Raw genomic sequence first — 25,849 nt, 5'->3', positions numbered from 1 at the left:
TCTGATTACTCAATTTTATAGAAATAACATTTATTGTTCCAACATAGGACTGAAATGTCCAGTTTTGCATCTGAAAAGTGCAATACTTACAAATTTCATCCTTAAGTTATAGTTACTAATGTATAAATTATACATTTTTAAAACATATTCCATAACAGATGCAAAAATATCAAGGTTCATGTGATTAATCTGCAAGACTAAAAACAAACTACCGTTAACTTTTCTTAGAAATGTTAATTAAATCGATTAAATCAATTAAAAGATCAACTTTATCTCAAAAGCCATTTCCAACGTTTTATATAAATGTAGGTAACAGTCATTCTGGAAAAGCATGGTTAAAATGTGCTAGATTATGTAATGAATCTCAACAAGGAAGGAGATAAACATAAGTAATAAACAAGTACATTTTATTTACCTCATATCCACCCGAACTGCATCTAAACAAAGGCTGATAAATCTTTCTTTGTTCCAAAATAGACATGACATGCTCTGTTTATGAATGTGTCCCAATACAAATTAGAATCAGACCGCCATATCAGGCTGCAACTGTAGCACAAGTGTGTATAAGAAAGTCAGAAAAACAACTTCCATCAAAAACGTCTCCTTTGGAAATTTAGTAGGGTCGGGGACAGATTAAAAACAGCAACAGGATGGCATATAAAATCTGCCAAGTGATGGGTCAGGGGAAAAAAAAGAACATCCGACAGCACCAATTATAATGGGAAAAGCATAACTTTTAAAATATAAACAAAAACAACAGTAAATAATTCTATACTTGAATATAATCAGGCTGTTACAATTAAGACTAGTGTTCAGAAACATGGCATTGAAGGGGAACACAATTGTTCATTTCCCTCACAAAGCCATGTAGACCCTTCAACATCACACATCTCTAAATGCAGCAGTGTAGTTATTCTGTTGGCAAGAAACAAACGAGAGCTTATGACAATTTCAATTCAAACAGATGATTTCAACCACCACCATTCAATGAGATATTTACAGCACCCCTTTCTAGAGTGTGTGCATGCTGTTCTTGGACTAAAAACTAAAACAAAACAAAAAATAGGAAAGAAAAAAAATAATACAGGGAATACATCAGTTAAAACATTATCAGGGAAATAAACATCCACAATATATGGTACAATTCAAAGCTTAAATATAGGCATACTTTAACCAGCACATGCAGCTATGTATAGCCCAACGGAGCTCCCTGGAATTAAGGAGGGGAGTTAGTTACATAAAAAATAAGCAGAGGCCGGAAAACTTTCATTTGTGTTGTAAGATTTAAAGTTGGAAGCCATTTTTGTCATTGTATTGGTTTATCAAAAACAAAGAAAATACATAAGAAACAGAAATTTGTGTCCACTTGCACCAGATATGAGAAGGACAGAGATTGCATCGTACACCTCTACTAAAAGTTCTCATCGGACCGAGCAACTCTCTCCACCGGTTTCATGCCAGTGTGTGCATCTCCCTTGCTTTCCTTGATACTGAAGGACAGGAAAAAAGAAAAAACACAGCAGCTCACAGGTTTAAACACCATTGTTTGCATATGGCTGACAAAACTGATTGGGCATCCCTGGTGGCCCAACTGTAAAAGCTCCTGGATGCGGTTCTCTCAGATAACGAGGACACAGGAGAAAGAAGCAGAGAGGATGGTGGTGGCCGTTAGGATGTCCCTCATGAGAAACCCAGTGAGCTGGACGTGCTGGATCGCTGGTTCAGGCGAGACATGCTGTTCATGCTGGAGTTGGAGGGCTTGAGGGGCATGTTGCAGCCCAGGGCTTGTGGGAAACGCTGGTGGTAGCGATCCAGGCGTAGATACTTGACCGTCACCAGCTTACCTGTATAAAAGGCACGTTGGGTTGAAACAGACTGAAGATGGCAGTTCTTATGATAAGTCAAGAATAAATGCAATATTCGTTTACCATCAAACCAGGAGCCATGTAGTGCTTTGAAGGCTTTCCCAGAATGCTCTGCTGAAAGGCACTTCACATAAACGCAGCCCTAGATGAGAACAAAACCATACAGAAAATCAGCCCGTTGGTTAAATGCTTCTAGGAATATTTTATGTTCCAAAACAAAGTGGAATTCTAAGCCAACATCATATCCTTTGTGGATAAGGCAATACCAGAGAACACTGCTAAAAAAAAAAAAGTGCAATAAGGTTAAAAAATAAATAAATAAATAAAAAGTTGTGTGTAATAAAAAAAAATTATATCTTGCCCATTATCTGTTTGTCCCATTTCATTTGGCTAATATTAATATCTAGTACACATTAGCTTAGCATCACAATTCACACTAACATCAAACTTAATTAAATTAAATTATGAGTATAAAGTCAATTTGTATGATAAGATTGGTGGAAAACTATCCAATATGGTGAAAAATAACATTCAGAGTATTAAAAGATTATTTTGGCCAATATAAATGTCCAATTTATGCTTATTTCAATATCTAGCATTTGTAAGCTTAGCAACATGCTACCATGAAACTCAGTTGGAATCAATAGATTCGGTCGAATCAAAACAATTTAAGAGGCATAAGAAATAGTTTTGCTAACAATAACACCACGCATTAAAAATGGACTGTCCTATGCACTTTATGCTTCTTACAATATCACACTGTTAGCTTAGCAATATGCTAACATCATACTGTGAGTCAAGTCAATTTGTGTGGTGTGAGGAGTTGTTGCATGTTGTTGTGTTGTGTTACAAATTGGCCATTTATGAGGGTCCTTGATGGCTGGGATGTTACCTTTAAAGGCAGCAGGCAACTAAATAGGGCCTTTTGCACCGCTTTAGTTCCAGAACTAAATGTACAGTACTAAAGTATTGGTACGATTTTTCGCGAAACTATTTCCCAGTACCATTTAAAGGGGTTGCATTCGCACTGACCATGGGTACTAGGATGTGACGTAAGCCGGTCGACAGCAATGTTATTTGTGCACGGCTTTCAACAACGTTGTTTTTTGTTGTGTCTCGCGGGTTTCACAATAATGGACATGAAATGTTGACGTATACATAAAGCAATTGAAAGAATGGAAAGAGGATTAAGAATCTCCAACGACAACTGCCAGTGCTAGATTTGCTACAAGTGCTTGCACTTCAGCATCCGTATATTTATCGCTTTTAAGCATACTTGCGAAATAAGTTGACACAATGTTTACAGTCTTTTACATCATAGTGGGTGAGGGCGTTTATGAACGCATCTGACAAATCAGTGTCTACTTACATCACGGTTAGTACCAGTTGTGCTGGTTAGACCCTGCTCTGGAGTAGGAGCTAATTTGGTTCTCGAAAAAGGCAGTCCTGTACTGAAAAAAAAAAAAAAAAAAAAAAAAAAAAAAAAAAAAATCGCACCTAGTTCCTGTGAAAATACCCAAAAGTGGGTAGTTCCACAATTAGTTCTGGTACTATGAAAAGGTCCTTGTGGTGCAAAAGGCCCTATTAGAATTTGGACAAGAGCTTATAAACCCAGGTTGCCTTTTTTGTAATGAACCACAAAGGATTCTCACCTCTTTTGAGTTTTTGTCAACGGCTATGTGAACAATTCCATCGTTATCACTGCACTTCTCCAAAATGGCTTCTTGTATGGCGAGGTGCCAGTTTTCCCCCACTTCCCTGTTCAAGAGGTAGTGAGATTACTTTTCTCTAAAACACTCTAATATCAGGCAGACCTACATTATATTATGCAAGTAAAAATATTTTACTTGAACCACCAATTCAATGCAAGGTCAGATGCAAAAGTCCTTGAGAAACGTACATTACAGGATCAAACATGTTGCGAATCTTCAAGCATGGTGTTAAGCTGTTTGGTGGCGAATTTCTTCGGTCCAGCGGAAATGCTGAAGAACAAAACAAGCCACTTTAGGTTTATGAACATACTCTACATTTCAAGAATGTGGACACAATGCATAACTATGTGCTGAAAGTTTAATCTCAATAACAATAAGTAAGAGTTGTCCACATACTTAAGATCATGTGTGATTTTGAAAAAGTAAAAAGGCATAAGTGTGGCCTTAAAATGCAAATGGTTGACTTCACATGGAGAAACCGTTACCTTGGCCTTGCCACACTTTGGAGGGCATACTGGACATCTTATCAGGTGACATTGAAGGCTGAAGCCACCGCCACACTATGAAGTCCGCCCCTCCAATCCTCTGTGTTTCTGTCCGAATACGGGACTCATTAGCTGACAGGAACGCGACAGCTCTGTCCCACACTTTCTTCATCTTCTTTCTGAAAGAACAACATATACTATTCAGGACTCGCAAACACTGAACTGGGGACAGAGGGTGTTTCATACAAGAATGCAACCTGAATTAAAACCACATTCGCACTGCAAAGACACAATACCTTTCTTGAGGCTGGACAAGAGAGTCACGGACGTGAGGGACGGGCAAATACCGCTGCAAGTCCTTATTTTCCTGACAGGCTTCATTGTGGCTTCTCATTACATCTGTAAAAGCATAAGGCAAGGTATTTAAGATGCTTTACACCTGCATTGTGTAATTTCTTGTGTAACGATGAGACAGTCTTACCAATGATTCTCTCTACCATGTCATACATCTGTCTAGTTTCCTCCTCTTCTTTGCGCCATCTGTATTTCATGTAATACACCAAACCCAAAACTACACCGATGCCTACAGAGAAATGTAGGAGAGGTTAGTGAAAAGATTTAGATCTTTCCTGTACTGAAAGCACAGACATCTACAGAAAGCAGAAGCCAACCTGCAAGGATGAAGAGAACTTTGTAGATCACAGTGAAGAAGGCGCGTCTGAGGCGGCAGAAGAAGGACATGCGGGGGTGGATGGACTCCAGTCTTGAGATTTCCGATACGTTCTCTACGGGTTGAGCAGGGTCGGCACCAATCAACCTGTCAAGAAAACAACACATGACCATTGAACACAGGAAAACAGCACTCACACAGAGCGATACTAAAAGGTAGGAAAGTTACACCTTGATATATCTACACAGATAGATAGAAAGACTAAATAAACAGAGGATGACTGGCCAATAGAAAGATGATTTACGACAATTTGATGGAGGAACAGCAGGTACCTTATACCGACAAAATCTTTGGTTTTCATGATCCACTCTAAAGAGGTTTCAATCAAGTTTTCATAGGCTTCATTTTGGAGCTTGAAAGAGAAAGATGCTTTATTATATTATGCATTTTCATGTTAGCAGAGACATTTCCAAATTATACAATGAAATATGTCAAAAGGTCAGTGCTAATTAAAAAAAACAAAAAAATGCAATTTGAATCCAATGACCAGACCATGGAGTGCAAACGCTTTAATAAGCAAAACACACCTTGAGGTATGAAGAGGCATCACTGAAAGAGACACTTCTGTTTAAATGATTTTTAAGGTCTCCACAATCATGTTCTCCTGAAAGGCGATCAAAAGGTTGCACATTTTAATGCTGCATATATCACAACAAATATAAAGAGTGACTAAATAACTGTATGCTAACCTGCAACACTGGCCAGGTGCTCATGTAGAGACAGGAGAAGGTTAAGGATGAGGTCTCGGTCTTTGACGTCCTGTTCAATCAATGCAAGTAAATGTAGTGAGTGCATGTTTAAGGACAGTATGTATAACCACCAATATCTTTTTATATTATCTTTAAATATGGGACACAGATGAGCAGATACTCACATAACTCTGATCAAACTCAGGTCCGAACGGGTGATGCATGACTGAAAAAGAAAGAAAAGTCGACAAATGGCATTACTGAGTCAGCACTAAACAATATTATGGCATCACAGTATTTCCCAACTACGCCGTGGCGGAGGGCTGCTCATCGTCTCACACTTGAGGGTGTGACGAGTGTGAGCTTCTCGTCTTCTCACACTTGACTCATTGTCTGAACATTGTGTTTCTGTCCTCACTCTGGCAGGGGCCCAAATTTAGCACAGCAACTGCCCTGCATGTCTCAATCATAGACTGCTGGCTTATTAAACGTGAGCTGTCTGATGTTGCAAGCCATCTAATACATCAACCTATGAGAGGAAGCCATATACTCTGGAAAAACAACAGCTTTTAAGTTTCAAGACCAAGTTTGACCTAGATTTCAAGTGATGAGATCCCATTTTTCTGGTTCTGTGGTCGAGCTATAGATGGGAGTGGCCTAGACCTCCTTAACCATGGTTAAACCACTAAAAAATACATGGCCTCAGGTGGCCTACAGACCTTAATCAGGGTGATGCAATATTAAATGTTTGACAGGAATTAAAGGATGTGAGATATGGCTGTATAATGTGTTAAATGGACTACTTTCCTGTTGTTTAACAACATAATGATTAAGCTGACGAAACATTCTATGAAACAAATTTCTGTAGAGAAAACTCCATAAGTGTTTTAAAAGTCGCTAAACTACCATCTTTATAATGCACAGTGCACAAAATTGGAATAAGTAGTGCTTGTTTCTTTGATAGGTTTCTAATATCGACTAAAATTTTAGACATATCTTAGGACTAAACTTAAATTGGCTAGTTTCAGACTTGGACATTTGCAAACTATATATAAAAAAAAAGTATACTAGTACACAATGATAGACATTTCAAACAGTACTATGCTACACTGTTGCCACATGACCTAGTTACACTGCAGTTAATTCAGCAAGTAGCATCCAGCATCACTTCTGTTCTAAGAGAAAAAAAGTGAACATTTGGCATTATTTGCCAGCCTCATCAAATAATAAGTCAGAATGTAACTGAAGACTTGATGTCGTCATACTGGAAGATCAAGTCAAACGCATTGCTTTGTGTGATATAGTATTGGATGTTCAAAGACATATTTAATGCATACAAACTATTTTAAACTGTGCATATGTACTGCACACAACAGAAATAGTAGTTCAGTAGTAGTTTGACAGCACGTTGTTCAGAATGACTTAAATCACACAAGCTGTAGTCTACAACCTGAACAAGTAGAAAACTGGTACACATAGTACAGTATATAATAGGGATGCACGATATTGGATTTTGGCCGATATTCGATATGCCGATATTTTCGAAATAATTTTGGCCGATGCCGATACTGATATCGATATATATACAAATATATACTGATATATTTAAACTTTAATTTTACTGAAGAGAAATCCATGTATCTCTTCTGTACTGATTCCACCATAAATTTATTATTTTACAAATGTAGACAGACATTCACATCTGAAAAACAGGTCAATTTTTTCACTTGGAGAATATCGGTTTGGCTCATCGGCAAAAATATTCATATCGGCCGATACCGATAATGGTCATTTTAAGCTTTTATCGGCCGATACCGATGTTGTGCCGATATTATCGTGCATCCCTAGTATATAATCAAACTCAAAGTGAGAATGCCAGAGAGAAGTCAGTCAATCTAGCTGGCCGCAAGCTCCCAGAGTCCCCCGAGAGACAGACAATTAGGCCGCTTTAGCTTGTCTGTGACCTAGATGTCTGCAGCACGCTCTCCAGTCAAAGCTCCCTCCCCGAGAGACCGGCCACGCCACAAATATACATAGTAATTCATCAGTCGGCTTCCCCTCAAGAGTCGTCTCTGCCTCCAGAGCACTTTACTCTGAGGGTACTCAAGCTATTTAAACTGAGTGGCAATGCATGCACATCCAAGAACAGACTTTCTCTCATCTGGAAAAATGCATCAAAAGATTGATGCTGGCTATCACATTATGACCATAAATGATGTCAACATGTCAAAATGTGGGGACTACCAGACTAGCCATGATTATTATCAAATAACAGACTCTCAGAGGGTTCCCACACTTTTCAGGAGTGAATTTCCATAATTTTTCCATTACCTTTACAGTCATTTCTAATTGCTGGATAAGGAGTTTTTAAATTAATTCCATTTAACTTATTTTAATTAATAATTTAAAAGTACAAAAATTACAACATAATATTATCATTTAACATTTTCTAAATAATTTTGAAATACGTTTTAAAAGAACTTAAATTTCCAACAACAAAAAAAAACTCATGAATCATTTAGATCAATATCTTAACTAATCTAAAACGCATATCAGGCACATTATGGGTGCAGACTAGTTTTAGACTTAGCTAATACATTTTTTTGTGCAGAGCCAAAAAAAAAAAAAAAAAGTATATTAATTCATATACATTCATAATTATTCTGTAAATTCAGCACAAACTCACTTCTAGTAAGAGACTAAGAACAGAAAACAAAACAAAAAAACCTAGAAGATAAGACTCCACAAATATGGTGAGCACTGAGACCTTGGAGAATAATTTGACTAAAAGATTGTCAGACATCTAGTTGAAACATTTAAGGTGAAGGTGCGATCAGCTACCTTAAATCCACCAGGGCTGGAACAGTCATTTGACCTGGCATGGAGCACACACATACTTCTAATGCAAATACCTCTCTCTGTCCCATAAAAAGCACCATGCGACATCTACCATTTCCTGTCTAAGAAGGTGCGAATAGTGTGGGGTGATAACTGCTGTGTGAATTATTCATGTTTGACTCATGGAGTGCATAAACAATAAGAAAATCTTTGAGGAACTTTATAAAGCATGTTAATGTGTAATTTTCTAAAACACACACTCTGTAATTTTTCTTAGTAAATCAATACAATACAAAAGTTAAATTTACCATATATACCAGATACTAAACCGCAGTGATCTTTTAAGGGATGCAACTAGGGCTGCACAATTAATCAAACGCAATAAATCACGATTAGGCAGAAGCCTTATTATAATTTATCATAATAAAGAATATCTACAATGAAATACTAATCGACATAGCCTTTATCACTGCTTAGAATACAATTAAATATTGTGTGCCTTAATTATTCTTTTTAGGAAGCCATAAATCATCTCACAGAAGGATTTATTTTAAACACTCGACTGACGTTACTAAGTGAATTTGGAGTTATAACATGTTATTAAATGTAGTATTTTCACATGCTCTCAGATGGAGCAGCATTTAGTTCAGCAGAGATAGTTCACTGAGAAGACACGCAAACAGCTATCATAATCGAGAACGATTTTGTCAGTATCATAATCCTACAATTATAATGTCTGCGATTATGAACACGAGAACTTGTCAGAGAACTATGGCTCTGCGTATTAAATGCTGCTCCACCTGAAAGCAGGTGATGGAGATTTACTGCTAATCACAGAACTGGCTTTACTGATTAAATGCGCATGACAATCGCAAATAATCACGTTCGATTAATCGTGCAGGCCTAGATGCAACACTAGTGCAGCTACAACTACATTTTTTTTTTTTAGATGATCATTATTGACCTGACATTTTTAACCTCTTGTTTAAATAATGGATATGTATGTGAGGGTTCACAGACTACTGGAAAGATACAGAGGCAGATCATTACACTATAGCAATACCACAGTATTCTTTGAAGTGTACATATAATATAAAAAGCACTTAATATCAGATGAATAATATTAAGTCCAAAACATCCACTGTACCGAGGTTTTGCCATATTCTTGCACACAGCTTCACAGTAATACCATGTTTTAAGATCCACAGTATTCCTGGGAACTGGGTGGAAGTACTACAATAACACTGTAGAAATTACACGACAACCATTCAGCAGCATTATATATCTCAAAGTACCACTATATTAATGCACTATGCCAACACCACTGGACATGTACCGTGAAAATGGCACTTTTTGTAAATGTTTCATGGTATTACAATGGTTTTTGAGACTGGGAGTACAATGAATATTGTAAACATCAGCATTCTATACCATATTATTACAATCCAATGCATCACTGTACCATAGTACGACCATGTTTTCAAAGGATGATGGCGATATGTTTTTGGAAATGTACCACAGTAATACCTTTTTTTGTATGTTCCATGGTAGCACCATGGTATTCTTTTTGGAAACTGGGTGGAAGTAATACATTAATTTGCTATGGTATTTATGTGGTATTCACTCAGCAGCATCGAATACCATCAGTTCAACATGGTAATATCATGTTTTTTGGACAAAGCTCTAAGGCTTTTTAAAAACATTTGGGACGAGGTACCATGTAAGTTTCATATTATATGAATATGATACTTATTGACATTAAGTAGTATTATATATACATACTAAATAACTAAACAGCAATGTTCTTAAACTGCCCCAAAAATGTTGCTTAGGTATACAGCTGACTATGTTTATCGACACATGCCACTTTCAGCACTTCATACTTACTGACTGCATCCCCCTCGGAGGTGCTGGAGCCCCTCATCCGCAGGTACACGAGGCCCAGCAGGACGAAGAACAGACAGGCGGCTGTCAGGAGGAACATGGACAGGTAATGAGCGCTGAAACCGCCGGTGGCGGACGCCTCCTCCCGTTTAAACTGCTGCAGGAGCTCGTCCTCCGGGACAGTGCTGTGCTGCTTGGACTTGAGGGCTGAGGCATGGCTGTAGGAGTCGTTGGAACCGGTATGGTTCGAGTGGTTCGCTCGGTAGGTCGCCGTGTAGGAGGGAAAGCGCGGTCTTAGCCCGATACTGAACCGACTGCTGCCGCAGGGGGATTCGCAGTCTCCGCTGTCGAGGTGGTTCTTATTAAAGGAACCGGACGGGCTGCTGCCGTCAATCCCGGAGAGTTTCGGGAAGCTGTGGCTCACGTAGCTTCCGGTGAACTCTCTCAGTTCTTTCTCATCGTCGTCCCTCCGATCCGCGATCATTTCTAGACCGAAGTCAGGAGTATCACGCGCGCCGAGCGCCGTCTTCTCTGAGTTCCAGACGCTCCGGTGCGGGGAAGAGGAGGGGGGTGGACTGTGTCTGGAAGTCAGACGGCGTTCGCGGGGACGGTCTCGTTCACCCTCCTCTTCCTCCTCGTCGTCTGAATCAGAGTAATCCCTGGCTAACTTACTACTGTTAGATTCATAAAACTCCTTATTCCCGTTCAAAGCCCGACTGTCTTTTTCCGTTTCTTCCAAATTGTTGGGTTGACCTCGGTCGGCCCACCACGGAGAACCAGAAATGCTTTTGCTGTCCGCGGATAACCCGAGGGAGGCAGCGGCGGGTGTTCCCGCAGGCCTGATGGTGGGTGTCTGCTGCGCAGATCCTCGGTCTCTCCTGCTGCCCCCGTGATTCGGGCCTCCTTTCTTCTGCGGCGCCTCCACGTCTGACTCGTCCGAGCTGAAGCCCAGCACGAACTTTCCGGCTCTGCGCTTCTCGCTCCGACTGGCGCTCAGACGCGTGACGTCACTGCCCGGTGGCCTTGCGTTGAATCCCGGAGCTCGCGCCGCGGCGTTGCTGTTACTAGCGCCGCTGCTGCCGTTGCTGTTGATACTCCCGCTGCTGCTGCGTCCTTTTCCACTCCGGGAGCTCCGCGGCTGTGGCTGCTCTTCCCACAGCTTCTTCAGTTTCTTTAAGTACACGGGCCGCGTGCTCTCCGTTACCGGGCCCGGGGTGAAGCCGAGCCGTTTCAATTCAGACACAAGCTCCTCATCCGTCAACTGTGCGGACGCCATCTTTGCACGAAAAAACGCACACAGCGAGACACGGCGGAAGTGACGTAGAAGTAAGCGGACAGACCACAGATATGTACATAAATATACGTGTGTGTATATTTATATATATTGGACAGATGGCCAACTTGAAAGGAAATAAATGAGAAACTCTTTTCTTTAATTAATTTAATTATTAAATGAGCAACATTAAACAACATTCATTATATTCATATGTCACTATGAATGGCAATCAAGAAAAAATGCTGAAAACCGTCAGAATAGGTAAGAAGAAAGAAAGACACAAATCAAAATAAAGTGTATTTATTTACATAATGTTCCACTCATAAAGGAGTTCCGATATGACATATGGGACATAATTTTTATAATCATCATATTCATAATCCATTTTATATGATTTTAATATAATGATCATATTTAATAAAATTATTTAGTTAATAAACTGTTGTTGTTGAATAACTGAAACCTAAATTGAAATGAAAACCAGAAAATATATTGATTAACAATAAATAAAAGCAAGTAAATCGAAATTTGAATGATATGTTTATTATACAATCACTATAAAAGCTCATTACACCTGGTTAACATTACATTAAGTTGATATGAATTAAAAGTATGAAAGAAAATCTTTAATTCAATTTCCTAAGGTTTGTGTCAAATAAATGTCCAAGTACAACCGTACAGGTAATTTCACTAACTGAAGCAGTCAACATAAACCTAAAGAAATGTAGAAATATAAAAATACAAATAAAGATGTTGAGAAAAGTATACATTTTTAATTGGGTTAAACCAAGAGTAGCATTTATAGTAATGGAAGAAATCGTTTCATTATCACGCTGTTACACTTCAAAACATCAATCAGCTTGTTTGCATAACTAATCTTTTACTTGCGAATTATGGGCGCCTTGTATTAAAATCACGCCACCTAGTGACGAAATCTGTGAACTGCAGCTCTTGCTGCGTACAAGTAACTCGCGAAACAGTCCGCAGACGTACACGCTTGGTCAATTGAAGACTCACTCGAGAGTTGAGACACATTTAGTGCACGGGACTGCAGCGAGAGGGGAGAGCTAGCAAGACGACCAATTCACTTGAAATAAACCAAGGAATGGCTTTCAGGACGCCTGCTGTTCAACTGCACCTTAAAACGTGCTTTCTTCTGCTTTTAGGGGGTCTTATGAAGCTGCCCAAGAGCAAGGAAGCATGTACATGTGGATTGATGCCAGTCAAGCAAGAATATTAATTGGTAATAGTTGGTAATAGTAACATGGTTTCTGTACCGGGTCAATGGCACGTTAATGCTGTTAGAGTCCAATTGTAAACTAACCCAATGCATAATAACTTAACTCAGTGTTCTTTTCAAACTATGAGAGGCTCGCTGTTTTATCCTACAGGTTTTGAGGAGGATATTTTAATAGTCTCTGATGGCGAAATGGCCCCATTCACACACGACTTCAGGAAAGCACAGCAGCGAATGCCTGCAATACCTGTCAATATCCAGCACGTGAACTTCACCTGGCAAACCACTGATCAGGTACCGTAAAACTGATGTATTCTTGATCTGCCATGATCTTAGCCAGGAACACTTTACACAATTTATTTTCTTGAATGCCGTCTTTTTCAATATAAAAATCCTTAAAACAAACATTTGAATTAAGTTTGTTCTTAAGTAGCCTTTACGTGTAAGTGTTTTCAGGTTTATAGATTTTTATGATTAACATGTTCGTCTAAATATAGCCTACGTCAAGATATCCGATGTATTAATATATATATATATATATATATATATATATATATATATATATATATATATATATATATATATATATATATATATATATATATATATATATATAGCCTATATATATATAATTTGTTTACCTATAAAATGTTTGAACACCATTTCGGCTAAACAAGACATTAAAGTTAATTTAACGTTAAAAATAAAAAAAATAAGAATAATAATGGATGCAATAATATTAACAGTAATATAAATTTGAAACAAATGAATTAATAAAATGTGTTTGCACTTTGATATTGTGAAACGAATCTGTGTAGTGTATTGGCCTAATTTGAAAGGGAAAAGGTCATTTCAATTCTTGTGGTATTTTGCATGTTGGTGTTTTAAAGCTGCACCGCGTATCAAAGCGCGGGCCCGCCGCGTGTGCGCGCCTCCTCGACGTGCATGTGCCAAACATCTGGGTCGTCATCAGTAGAGAGCACACGTGCGGCGTGCCAGAGCCCGCGATTTATTGAACAACGAAACTTCCATTTGGAAACACTTTGTGTTGCTATTGATTTTTGGTCCTCTTTGTAATTCTTTATGGTTTTGGCAGAAACTGTGGCAAAATATATATTTATTTATTTTCACAGTAGGTCCCAAATAGCCAGTATATGGTATTCATCACAAATTACATGACTAAAATCAGAAAGAAAATATTTCAGATCTCAGAGCGGAAATCTTTTAAAAACGTTTTGGTTCTTAGGATTCCTTCTAAAAATATGTACATTTTTATTTATACTATATGAACAGCTGTAAGCATTATAAGGCATAATAATAAAAGTAACAACAATAATAATGAATAGTAATAACTGTACTTTTATTTGTATTGCTGACACCTTTTCTGGCTGCTAAAGTCATTTTTTGATTCAATTCAGATTTATTTCTGGCACTTTTTACAATAAATATTTTTTCCAAAGCTGTTTTACCAAACCCACTTCGCAAATAAATGTGACAACAGCAAGGAGAAAAGTAAATAAATACACAAAAATGCATTTACGTTTAAACGTTTGAAAGTCAAAGTGAACATATTTTGTTATCATAATCTGTGAATTGACGAAAGAGCAGCAAGAGGGAGAAATTAAAATAGCAAGGGGAGGGATATGGAGGAAAAAGAGAAGGGCCCGCTCTGTCCTGGCCCCTGTTTGCTTCAAAGACGGCCACTGAGGCTTTAGAACAAAGGTCTCTGCATAAAAGGCTGGCAGCGAGAGTTATCTGTGTTGGTTATTACCATTCAGCTGTAGGATTAGCTAAGCTCTCCACACAGCTTGTGTACTTTTGCCTTCATCAAACGCTGCCCAGCTTTTACACTCCGAAATCTAGAGACCAGAAAAAAAGAAAGAACCGTCTCCCTTGCTTTCATCTCCTTTAGGGACAGTTTTTTTTTTAAGCGCGTGTTTGGCCTCGCCATCACAACTGTCCTCAAAAGTGTGTAATCCTCAAAAGGTTGAGGTCATTAGTTAGAGAGCGAAGCTATGCTTCTTTAGGAATAAATTGATAGCCTTGCAAACTTAATGATACCCGGAAACCTTCTTTTTACTCTTTACAGATGCATATGTGCTCCTGTCATGAACCACATCCAACCTTTTTTGTGCTATATTAACCCTCTTTATGCAAATCAAATTTTAAGATTAAAACAAAGTTAATGTTTGTTCATCTTTTAATTCAGGCAGAGTACTTCTATGAGTTTCAGACTTTGTGTTCATTTGATAAAGACTTTATGGATGACCCTACTGTCAATGTTCCTCTCTTAGGATCAGTGCCACACAAAACCTCTGGTACGCTTTTATTCTCTTTTATTCTATTTTTTAAAATTATTTCACTATTGTTGTGGCTTACATTTTCCTTCTTAAAGGGAAATTTCACCCAAAGAAGAAAAAATACTGTCATTTACTCACAAAAGAAGATATTGTTTGTGACCAAAGAGTTGACGGTAGCCATTGACTTTCATAGTATGGAAAAATCTACTATGGAAGTCAATGGCTACCATCAAATGTTTGGTCTCCAACATTCTGCAAAACATCATGTTTTGTGCTAAACAGAAGAAAGAAACTCTTAACAGGTTTGGAAGAACTTGAGGGTAAGGAAATGATGGCAGAATTGTCTTTTTTGGGAGAACTATCCTTTTAACCAATGTTTTGATAATAAACTGGTTGAATACTGGAATAATCATGATGTATTGATATATTCACATAATTATCTATCTAGATTCTTAAAATCACATCTATGAGATGATTATTATAACATATGACACCTGTGGCACATCGATGCTTAAGGTTAAGTAATCAAAAGGGCTTTTGTGTACTCAGTGGTCCAGGTGGGCTTCCCATGCAGAGGTGACCAGGATGGTGTGGCAGCATTTGAGGTGACCATCCTGGTGATGGATGCTGGAGGAAACATCATTCTGAGGACGGCACACAACGCTATCTTCTTTAAAACATGCCAGAAAGGTGAGTTATCAAACTTTGCAGTCCAAGCATGAATGCTGATGCTGAATGACTGTGTGGTTTAAAAGAGCATGTTATGGACATGTAAAACACTGGATCAGTCATCGAAACTTTGCAGACTAAAGCCAAGACCCAATTTCATCGCTCTGAAGAGTTTTCAAGTTCATTCAAGTCAGCTTCATCTCAGTTGTTCATCTTCTAAAAGAAAATATAAACAGAAACAAATGAGACAGTTGACAAAATGAATGCAGCAAGAATGCATACCATTGGTCATGTGAAAGTGAAGACACTCATAATGTTACAAAATATTTAAATATATATTTTTAAATGCTGTTCCTGTGAATATTCATATTCATATTCTTCAAAGAATGCTGAAAAAAAAGTGTTTCTACAAAAATATTAAGCAGCCCAACTGTTTTCAACATTTTGATGGAAGGACTTCTGAAAAATCATGTGACTCTGAAGACTGGAGTAAATAACTGGCATCACAGGAATACATTACATACAATTTCACAGTATTGCTGTTTTATTGTATTTCTGATCAAATAAATATATGTGACCCTGGACCACAGAACCAGGCTTATGTGTACATCTTTCAAAATTGATATTTATACATCATCCGAAACATCATTTATTCTTTCCATTGATGTATGGTCTGTTAGGATCGGACAATATTTGGCTAAGACACAATTATTTGAAAATATTGAATTATGAGGGTGCAAAAAAATCGAAATATTGAGAAAATCACCTTTAAAGTTGTTCAAATGAAGTTCTTAGCAATGCATATTACTTATCAAAAATTAGGTTTTGATATATTTACTGTAGGAAACTTACAAAATATCTTCATGGAACATGAAATTCACTTAATATCCTAATGATTTTTTTGGTCATAAAAGAAAATCGATCATTTTGACACATACAGTGTTTTTTTGTCTATTGCTACAAATATACCCCAGCGACTTAGGACTGGTTTTGTGGTCTAGGGTCACATATTAAAGAGATCATATTTATGATTTTTCTTTCTTAAGGAGCACGAATGAGCATGTTTTGTCCCTCTTTAAGAGTAGTTGGTCAGAGAGAGAGAAGCAGAGATCATGGTACGGGTGTCTCTCAACCATCGCTGGCTCATGAGCTCATGTGAACCCTGCCAGTTGCAACCCTTTGGAATGAGCGTGTTATGTTTTTCTCTGACCCCCCCTCCCTTCTCACACACACACACTAACCTCACGGTGTTGCATTCCCCTACACACCCTTCTCAATTCGGCGTGTAGACTTCACAGATCAAATGGTCCATCTGTCTGAAGCCACCCCGCGGGGAGGAAGCAAAGTGTTTCCTAGTGACAGCTGAGGGTGCAATAATAACTAGTGCTCACAACTTGTTTTATTTTTATTTTATAAGACTGGCTGCTTGAATTTCAACCACAGGTCAAAATGACTTTGACATAGTTGATATAGTTTAACACCTTCAAGTTTATCCTTTTTTTAAGGAGTATTTTTAAGAATGTTGAACAATAGTTTTGTGTTTCATAAACGTAAACCGCATTGAGTGAACCTTAAAACCAATAATTATTCTGACATCATTTATACACCTTTATGTCATTCCGAACTTGAATGGCTTGACAAATACACAAAAGCAGACGTTTAACAGGATGTGCGAACTTCTCTTTTTCCATATAATGAGAATGAATGGGGTCCATATGACTTTCCAACGCTACTTTGAAAGCACTTTTGAAGAGCAGACTCAAAATTTAAGATGTTTTTTTTTTTAAATATATATTGACAGCCTCAGTCCCCATTCATTTTAATGGTATGGAGAAAAGCAGCTTGGACATTGTGAAACTTTTTCCACCTAGAAAAAGAAAGTCAAATGGTTATCAAAAGACATGAGGGTGAGTGAATGGCAGAATGTCAAGCACACTAAACTACATGGTCTTTAAAGACAGTTGTGAATTACATTACAACACATCTGCAACAGTATACACTGCATTTGACAAAGTTGTTGACATTCTGGTTTCAACTCAGCTTTCTCCTTGCTGGTGTCAGTTCTTCTGAAGGAAGTACTGTTATTGAATTCACTGCTCTTTCAACTTCTCTCAGAATCTGATGCGATTGGTGAACGTAATCTAAAAAAACGTAAGAAAATCTTCTCACATTAATGTCTCCTCTTTCTGAAGCAAAGTGCCCTGGTGGTTCAATGGAGGCTACTGCAATGAAAGGCAGGTCTGCGAGTGTCAGGATGGCTTTTACGGTGTTCACTGTGAGAAAGGTAACCATATTTATATAGAGGCACCATAAGGACAAATAAAAACTAAGTTACTGAAACGTTACTGACTGTGCAGTTGATTTGAACTGCATTGTGAATTAAGTAATAAAAAAGTTAAACAAATGAAAACGAATTATTTATATTGAATGAATTACTGTAATTATATATTTAAATATAACATTTATATTCATTTCAATATTTGAGGTTTTATGAATAGTTTTGGTCCTACTGGATCTTTGAAGTGTCCCAGAAATGTCTCATATCATATACCTGGAGCCACATCAATCCATTAACAACAGATGCGAGCATGTAGAACCTCGTCATAAAGTCTCCAATACAAAAGCCAGATAGGTAAAAAAAAAAAAAAAAAGAGAAATGTATTCTGCAAAACTCTTTTTTTTTTCAGCAAGACAAGCCTCCTTTGGAAACAAACAAGTGCATATAGTTTATTATGATGATGATTATACTCAATCTCAGAACATCACTTCTCAAAATGCCTTGTGCAAATTACAAAGCGTGGTTAAGCCCGCTATGTATTCGTTTAGATGAAGGAATGGAGCATGCATGTATTCTAGAAGGTTTCTATGAATTACCCAGCAGATTGGGACTGCTATAAGTAATGTATATATTAATGGTGTATTATATATAATACATTAACTAGCAATGTTTCTGTCTTTTTCAGCCCTCTGTTCCTCAAGATGTCTGAACGGTGGCCTGTGTATGAGCCCAGGTGTGTGTATATGTCCTCCGGGCTACTTTGGACCCAGCTGTGAGAGAGGTTAGTTTCCTACCTGTTGCATGCAAACATACAGTTATTGTGCTATATTGTGCCACCATTCATTAAACCATAAATCAATACCAACAGGACAGGAACTTGAACTTGACTAAAACATGCTATAAACGTATATGTATAATACACAGAAATACACATACGCATAAATACATATTAATAAATGGTTTAACATTACTAATTAGCCAATAACAAGACAGGAAGTAGCTTGAAAAGTCTGATCATAGTCTTTAAATTCTTTTTTTTTTTTTTTTTTTACCTTGTTCTTGACCTAAGCACAAATTGTTTGTGCATCATTTTTCTATGTAGTTTGTGACGTGCTCATTGACTTTGCGTTGCATTTTCTACATTAACAGCTAACTGCAGCACTACCTGTTTGAATGGAGGGACGTGTTTCCATCCTGGCAAATGCATCTGTACCGTCGGCTTTGAAGGGAGCCACTGTGAGCTCAGTGAGTTCAGCTACATGTACCTTCATCATCACTGTGAATGGAACAGACTACAGAACAAATGAACAGTGATCTAAACAAAATTAAGCCAACTTGCAATGAAAAAAAAAATTTAAATGGGTTTTTAGGGGGAAAAAGTTGATAAGAACTGCAACTACTAAAGGCGCATTGTTTTATTTGCTTCATGAATTCGATAGTCTTTGTGTAGTAATGTTCAAAAGTACCCTTCAAAAGTTTGGGGTCAGTACTATTTATTTTCTTATTAATTAATAAAATGGTTTTATTGAGCAAGAATGCATTAAATTGATCAGAAATGACAGGAAAGGCATTAATAATATAACACATGATTTTCATTAAAAAAAAACTTCCTATTTGTCAGAGAATCCTGAAAAACATGCATAACTGTTTACACTAAAGATATTAAGCATCACAACTGTTTTTAACATTAAAGATAATGAGAAATGCATTTCTGAGCACCGAGTCAGCACATTAGAATGATTTCTGAAGGAGACTAGAGTAAATAATGCTGGAAATTCAGCTTTGCATCATAGGAAAAAACACCTACCGTTAAGAAATTCCTGACCTTATGACTCAAAAATGCCAGCTTTTTTGTACTACTGACTAAATAGCTCTATTAACTTCTTACATAGGGTATTAATTGACTGTTACATTATTATCATCATCTTTCAAAGGGAAAGCAGCGTTCTTGTTCTTAAGATTGTAATAGGCTCACTTCCACAAATTGCCCTCAGAGCAGTTCTCCAAGTCAACTTCTTAAGTGAAGTGTGTTCTCACATTAGTGTTTAATGGGCCGGCACCTACATGCGCAAACACAGGATGTAATGCAGTTGTGTTGTCACCCTAATCACTAATAACAGCCTCGTGAGCTCACATGCACTCAAACAGTGTGGCATTTTATCTTTGGCCTTTTCCGGAAACTTTTTCTTCCTTTTTTAAAATTTAACGGGTATTGAGATAAATGCAATTTAGGACTTGCTCACTGAGGTTTGCTTTGGTAATCGCAATTATTTATACAAGCTTGCTTTGCTTCAAAGGTCTATAGTGTATTTCGTTGATGTTTAAACAACTCCTCTTTGACCCTGGTTATCATCCTTTACTATTCAAAGGCAGGAAGTATTGCAGTATTCAGAGGCGTTTGCTCTGAAAAGGGAGGGAAGAGAAAGATCTCTGTAACATTTTAATAGCATTAAGCCAGTTTTTACCGACTGATCCACTGCAGTATCGTGTTCTCTGTCAAAATGGTTTATGACATAATCGCCAAGAGTCCCCCCCTTTGTCTGGTTGCATGGATATGGATTTCCCTGATTTGTGAAGGAACAAAGAAGCCGCTGAAATTCAGTTGGTCTTGATCAAATATGCAGGTGTAAGAGGATCCGAGAGAGTTTGGGAAGGGGCTGTCTGCTCTTGTTTTTCAAAAGCACTCAAGTCTCTTCTATTTACTTTACTTAAATAAATAAATGTATAACGTGAGTACACTGAAAAATGTATATTGTAAGTTTTATTAGTGTATATATATTTAAATGTGATACTGCATAAAACTTCAATGGGGTAAATAAATAAATGTTTATATTTGATTTAAATATATATTTGTGTGTTTTAAATATAAAACATGATTGTATGGAACCTGAATGGAGAAATTAATTAAAGCTGATATTGACCTAACAATATAAGTTACTAATAGAATGTGTGTAAGTTCAGATACTAATTTAGAAATGTCAGTTAGCGAAGAAAAAACATTCTCTTTTGCAGTCTGTTGTTTTTGCATTTTGGGATTGCGAGTAATGAAATTGCTGTCTGCAGGTAAATGTCACCAGCCATGTAGAAATGGAGGCAAATGCATGGGGAGAAACAAATGCAAGTGCAGCAAAGGCTACCATGGCGATCTGTGCTCCAAAGGTGAGATTATCTCGATTTAGCAGAAGAACTGTGGATGTGTTTGATCAAAAATGTGCTTGATTGCACCTTAAAATTTCCACTTGGGCTGCAGGCTTGCTGAAGAGCACAGGAAACATTACTAAGACTAAAGACTGCGTCTCTGTGTATGGCTGAATGTGTATGTGTATACGTGTGTGCAGCTGTCTGCGAGCCCATCTGTGGAGCACACGAGAGCTGTGTGGAGCCCAACAGTTGCCAGTGCAGGGACGGCTGGCATGGACGTCACTGCAGTAAGAGTAAGAGAACATCCTTTTTCCCAAGGCCAATATGGGAGCAGGAGATTTTCCTGCTCAGTTTCCCCTCAGTTATCACAACATGGATTCATCTGTGTCTTTTTTGCGACAAAGTAGAAAGCGTCTATCTCTCTCTCTTTATATATATATATATAAATATATATAATACCATAGTTTTTGTACAGATTACATTCATGGTAGTACATTGGAGTGCTTAACTAAAACACATTTTCACGACCTCAGAACTAACTAATATAAAAAATAAAGTGCATTTAAATATATTAAATATTTTAAAATAAATGGTACTTTATAAAACCTGAAACCTGTACAATGTACAACCTGCATTAAACATGAAAATGTCACTAGATAGCATTAACATTAGTCCGTGTATGCAAACTTTTTTGAAAATGTAAATAATTAAAACTATACCAGTGAATTCATTTTGTAGCCCTAAAAATACTAAAACAAGAATTAAATACGCTGAAACTACATGTAGAAAAAATACAGAATAACTTTAAGTAACAAAAAAAAAAAACTTTATTGAAAAGAGAAATTGTAAATTAAAAAAATATTTCAATATTTCAATAAGAACCTTGGTGCCATGTCTGTATGTCAATGTCTGTATTAAATATTTAATTTATTAATTAAAAATTTCTAGCAACATTCAAGCACTGGTTAAGCAAAATAAGTATTTTACCACAGTTTGCACCATTTTTAATCAATATTTTTATGTTTGATTACTTAATATGGATCATGGCATTGCCACACTGTTATTTTTTTATCTGTCTTATCCTAAGAATTACCGGTCTTATCCTAATGTTTGAGCAAAAAAAAAACATTTTTAGCTAACTACTTCTCCATACTTTCCCTGCACAAAGGTCAAATGAGTAGTATTTTATACCAAATATACCATAGAAATCATTTTAACTCTAACCCTTGCAAAAATGGCTTAGTTCTCAATCATTAACGCCGCTCTACATGTCTGACTGCTCCCTCCCTCCAGGATTTCGTGGAGTAGTCTCCAACAGCCAGCGGGTCTCTGATTCCAAGCACAAGTCACAGCCTGTGGCAGCGAAGGACACAAAGGAAGTGCCTGAATCCAGTCAGCCCTCTGAAACCAACTATGTGGTTTAAGCCTACAAATTTTGAGCCAATAGCTCCTCCATTTCAACATTGCCTTCTCCAAAACAAAGCTTTTATCCTCCTCTTCCGATCCTCATCGGGACACTCCCAAGCTGGACTGCTGCTCTCTCAGAGCTAGACTTGTTTTTGTATTACAGTCACAGTGTCTTATTTTACCACACTAGTGCCTTTGATATAGTATCTCCCACAGTCACCCTTCATCGAGCTTCTGTCCTGCGTCAACCGAGAGAGGAGCGAGTCACATGCTTGTGGTGAGTGTCTGTGATGGTGTGGTTTAGTTTCAGATGTGGCACTTAATCACTGGGAGAAATGTGCGTTACTATCCAAGAACTTCCGGGTGCGGATCCAGCTTTTCTTAGGATGATAAGTGCTGTGTTTTTTGCTTGTACTTGTGGCTCATCTGATTTAGTAAACATATTGTTGTCATTATTCTCACTAACATTCTTTTCACTTATGTAGTAGCTAATCCGGCAAATACTTGTATAAGTAATATGTATCCTGTTTATGCTATTTAAAATTGAAATCTATAGATATATATTTAGATATGGGTAGGCAGTCTTTAAGTGCTTAAAGTTTTCATACGTATGTATAACAATGCACATGAGCTGCTTGTGATGTCATGAAGCCAAATATGTCTTAATTTTTCATGTGACCTCATTACAGAAATAAAATGTGTTTTCATGGAAGTGGAATTTTCATGGAATTTTTTAACCGATGAAGGGTCAGTTCTGTCTTTATTAACACCCTCTCATGTTGTTCCAAATCTTTTTAACTAACTTTCTTCTCTGGAACACAAATTAACTCCAAAAAGGATCATAAAGGCGTAAAAATGGTCCATACGACTTCTAGCTCTCCTTGGTGTGTTCATAAGAAGTTCATTCATTTGAAGTGGTTCTTTTTGTTGAAGAATCTAGTTTTTCAAAACGGAGCTGTTGGCAAACTGGATGGATTTGGTTCTTCTGTTGAACTCACTGTTGAGATTTTACTAAAGGTGGTTATCAGTGCATAACATCTTAAATTTTGGCCTTTTCCTCACCAAAACCATCTAATAGTTGTAGTAAGTTTAAATATTGCACACATGTCGTATTATTATGATACCTTGATGCTTTGGATTTGTTTTTGAAGGTTGGAAGCAGACAAAGACTATTAAATGGAAAGTACTAAAGCTCATAGAGGATATACTACTGTTCAAATGTTTGAGTTTGGTAAAAAAAAAAAAAAAAAAAGATTTTCTCTTATGCTCACCAATGTTGCATTTAATTGATCAATCAGGAATACTGAGAAATCATATTATAGTTTAAAATAAATTTCCTATTTCAATATATATTTTAAAAATAACTTCTTCATGTGATGCCAAAGCTGATTTTGCAGTAGCGATTACTTCAGTCTTCACTGTCACATGATCTTTCAGAAATCCTTCTAATATGTTGATTTGGTGCTCAAGATACGTTTCATATTGTTATCAATGTTGAAAACAGATGTGCCGATTAATATTATATTTTATGCAATCTGTGATGAAAACATAGTTCAAAAGGACAGCATTTATTTGAAATAGAAAGATTACAAATTCCTTTACTGTCACCTTTGATCAATTGAATGCATCCTTGCTGATTAAGTGTTAATTTCTTAAAAAACAAAACAAAAAGTTACAGATCTCAGTTTTTGAACAGTAGTGCTTATATGCATATATATATATATATATATATATATATATATATATATATATATATATATATATATATATATATATACACACACACACATATATATACAGTACTATGTAATATATATATATATACATAGTACTGTATATATATGTGTGTGTGTGTATATATATATATATATATATATATATATATATATGCATATAAGCACTACTGTTCAAAAACTGAGATCTGTAACTTTTTGTTTTGTTTTGTTTTTTAAGAAATTAACACTTAATCAGCAAGGATGCATTCAATTGATCAAAGGTGACAGTAAAGGAATTTGTAATCTTTCTATTTCAAATAAATGCTGTCCTTTTGAACTATGTTTTCATCACAGATTGCATAAAATATAATATTAATCGGCACATCTGTTTTCAACATTGATAACAATATGAAACGTATCTTGGTAAGTAAACATCAACATTCCAGTTGCATGACGTGACTTTTGCCAAACCAACATCTGACAATTCGTCTCATGATGGTGGAGATGGTAAACATCTGCACCTATTCAATCAACTCAAATATGTGACTGCTTGGAATGTTTAGTTTCCCAGTACAAGCACTTTTCCCTTTTTTTTTTTTTTTTTTTTTTTTTTACAAACTTTTAGGCTTAGAAAACCTGTGGAACAAATTATGCAATAACTTTTAACTAATGTAAAGAAAGTGTATATATATATATATATATATATATGTGTATATATATATATATATATATATATATATATATATATATATATATATATATATATATATATATATATATATATATATACACACTTTCTTTACATTAGTTAAAAGTTATTGCATAATTTGTTCCACAGGTTTTTCCTGTGGAAAAGTGCTTGTACTGGGAAACTAAACATTCCAAGCAGTCACATATTTGAGTTGATTGAATAGGTGCAGATGTTTACCATCTCCACCATCATGAGACGAATTGTCAGATGTTGGTTTGGCAAAAGTCACGTCATGCAACTGGAATGTTGATGTTTACTTACCAAATACATAAAGCCTTGTGCAACAGCCACCTGGAAGCGCACTCATCCTTTGAAAAAGCAATCTTTGGTTTTCACGGTTGAAAGGCTTTAGAGAATTGCAGGATTCTGAGGCTTGTCTGTAAATTCTGTCTTGGTAAAGAAGAATGATGGCAATGTGCATGCAATCATACACACATATGCAGGCTAGGAGGATCATTTACAATGTATGCCAATTAACCTCTACAGGGGGCCGATCAATCAGCCATGCGTCCAGAGGAAGCTGGTATGGTGACCAAAGAGGATAAGTGAAAATAAACTAGTTGTTGCATGATTATTTGCACTGTTCCACATCACATAGCAGCTCGACCCACCATGATTGCCCTCTGTTGCCCATGGGAGCTACGTGAATTTGCCCTGTGTCAGGTCACCCTTCATGGAGGATATACAACAATAACAAAAACACTATGTGGAATGCAAAATGTGTAGCAGGCAAATGAGATGGCATTAACCATGGAAACGGAAGTCAGTTCGTGCCAGTGAATTTTTGAGACATCTGGTAACTTGTGTTAAGCAGGTGCAGTCTGGGTACAAACAGGTATGTTCCATTTATATCTGCCTTTGGGCGATGGAGC

General features: G+C 36.9%; 1 protein-coding gene and 1 pseudogene across 1 annotated transcript; one reads left to right on the top strand and one right to left on the bottom strand.

The window, feature by feature from the left end:
• Nucleotides 1-390: 390 nt before the first annotated feature.
• Nucleotides 391-11,545, bottom strand: LOC127975945 (inner nuclear membrane protein Man1-like). The gene is made up of 13 exons (XM_052580009.1): nt 10,207-11,545; nt 5,667-5,707; nt 5,482-5,551; nt 5,320-5,396; nt 5,065-5,144; nt 4,734-4,879; nt 4,544-4,645; nt 4,359-4,461; nt 4,063-4,241; nt 3,766-3,847; nt 3,518-3,623; nt 1,929-2,007; nt 391-1,844 (listed from the first exon to the last, which is right to left on the bottom strand). Exons 1-13 carry the CDS (start codon nt 11,477-11,479, stop codon nt 1,681-1,683), a joined length of 2,502 nt encoding a protein of 833 aa, XP_052435969.1. The 5' UTR covers nt 11,480-11,545; the 3' UTR covers nt 391-1,680.
• Nucleotides 11,546-11,678: 133 nt separating this feature from the next.
• LOC127975952 (wnt inhibitory factor 1-like) lies at nt 11,679-23,227 on the top strand (annotated as a pseudogene).
• The last annotated feature ends 2,622 nt before the right edge of the window (nt 23,228-25,849 follow it).

Source organism: Carassius gibelio, chromosome A4 (assembly GCF_023724105.1).
Source record: "Carassius gibelio isolate Cgi1373 ecotype wild population from Czech Republic chromosome A4, carGib1.2-hapl.c, whole genome shotgun sequence".
In the NCBI taxonomy this organism is placed as follows: domain Eukaryota; kingdom Metazoa; phylum Chordata; class Actinopteri; order Cypriniformes; family Cyprinidae; genus Carassius; species Carassius gibelio.
The sequence above is the reverse complement of the archived record's forward strand: the minus strand, read 5'-3'. Positions and strand labels throughout refer to the sequence as shown.

Bases quoted from the DNA above. Each gene is read 5' to 3' on its own strand.
- LOC127975945 (XM_052580009.1), bottom strand. From the start codon at position 11,479: ATGGCGTCCGCACAGTTGACGGATGAGGAGCTTGTGTCTGAATTGAAA. The intron at 5,552-5,666 runs GTGAGTATCTGC...TTGATTGAACAG, and splicing joins CTGAGTTTGATCAGAGTTAT to GACGTCAAAGACCGAGACCT. The intron at 4,646-4,733 runs GTTGGCTTCTGC...ATTTCTCTGTAG, and splicing joins AGTTCTCTTCATCCTTGCAG to GCATCGGTGTAGTTTTGGGT.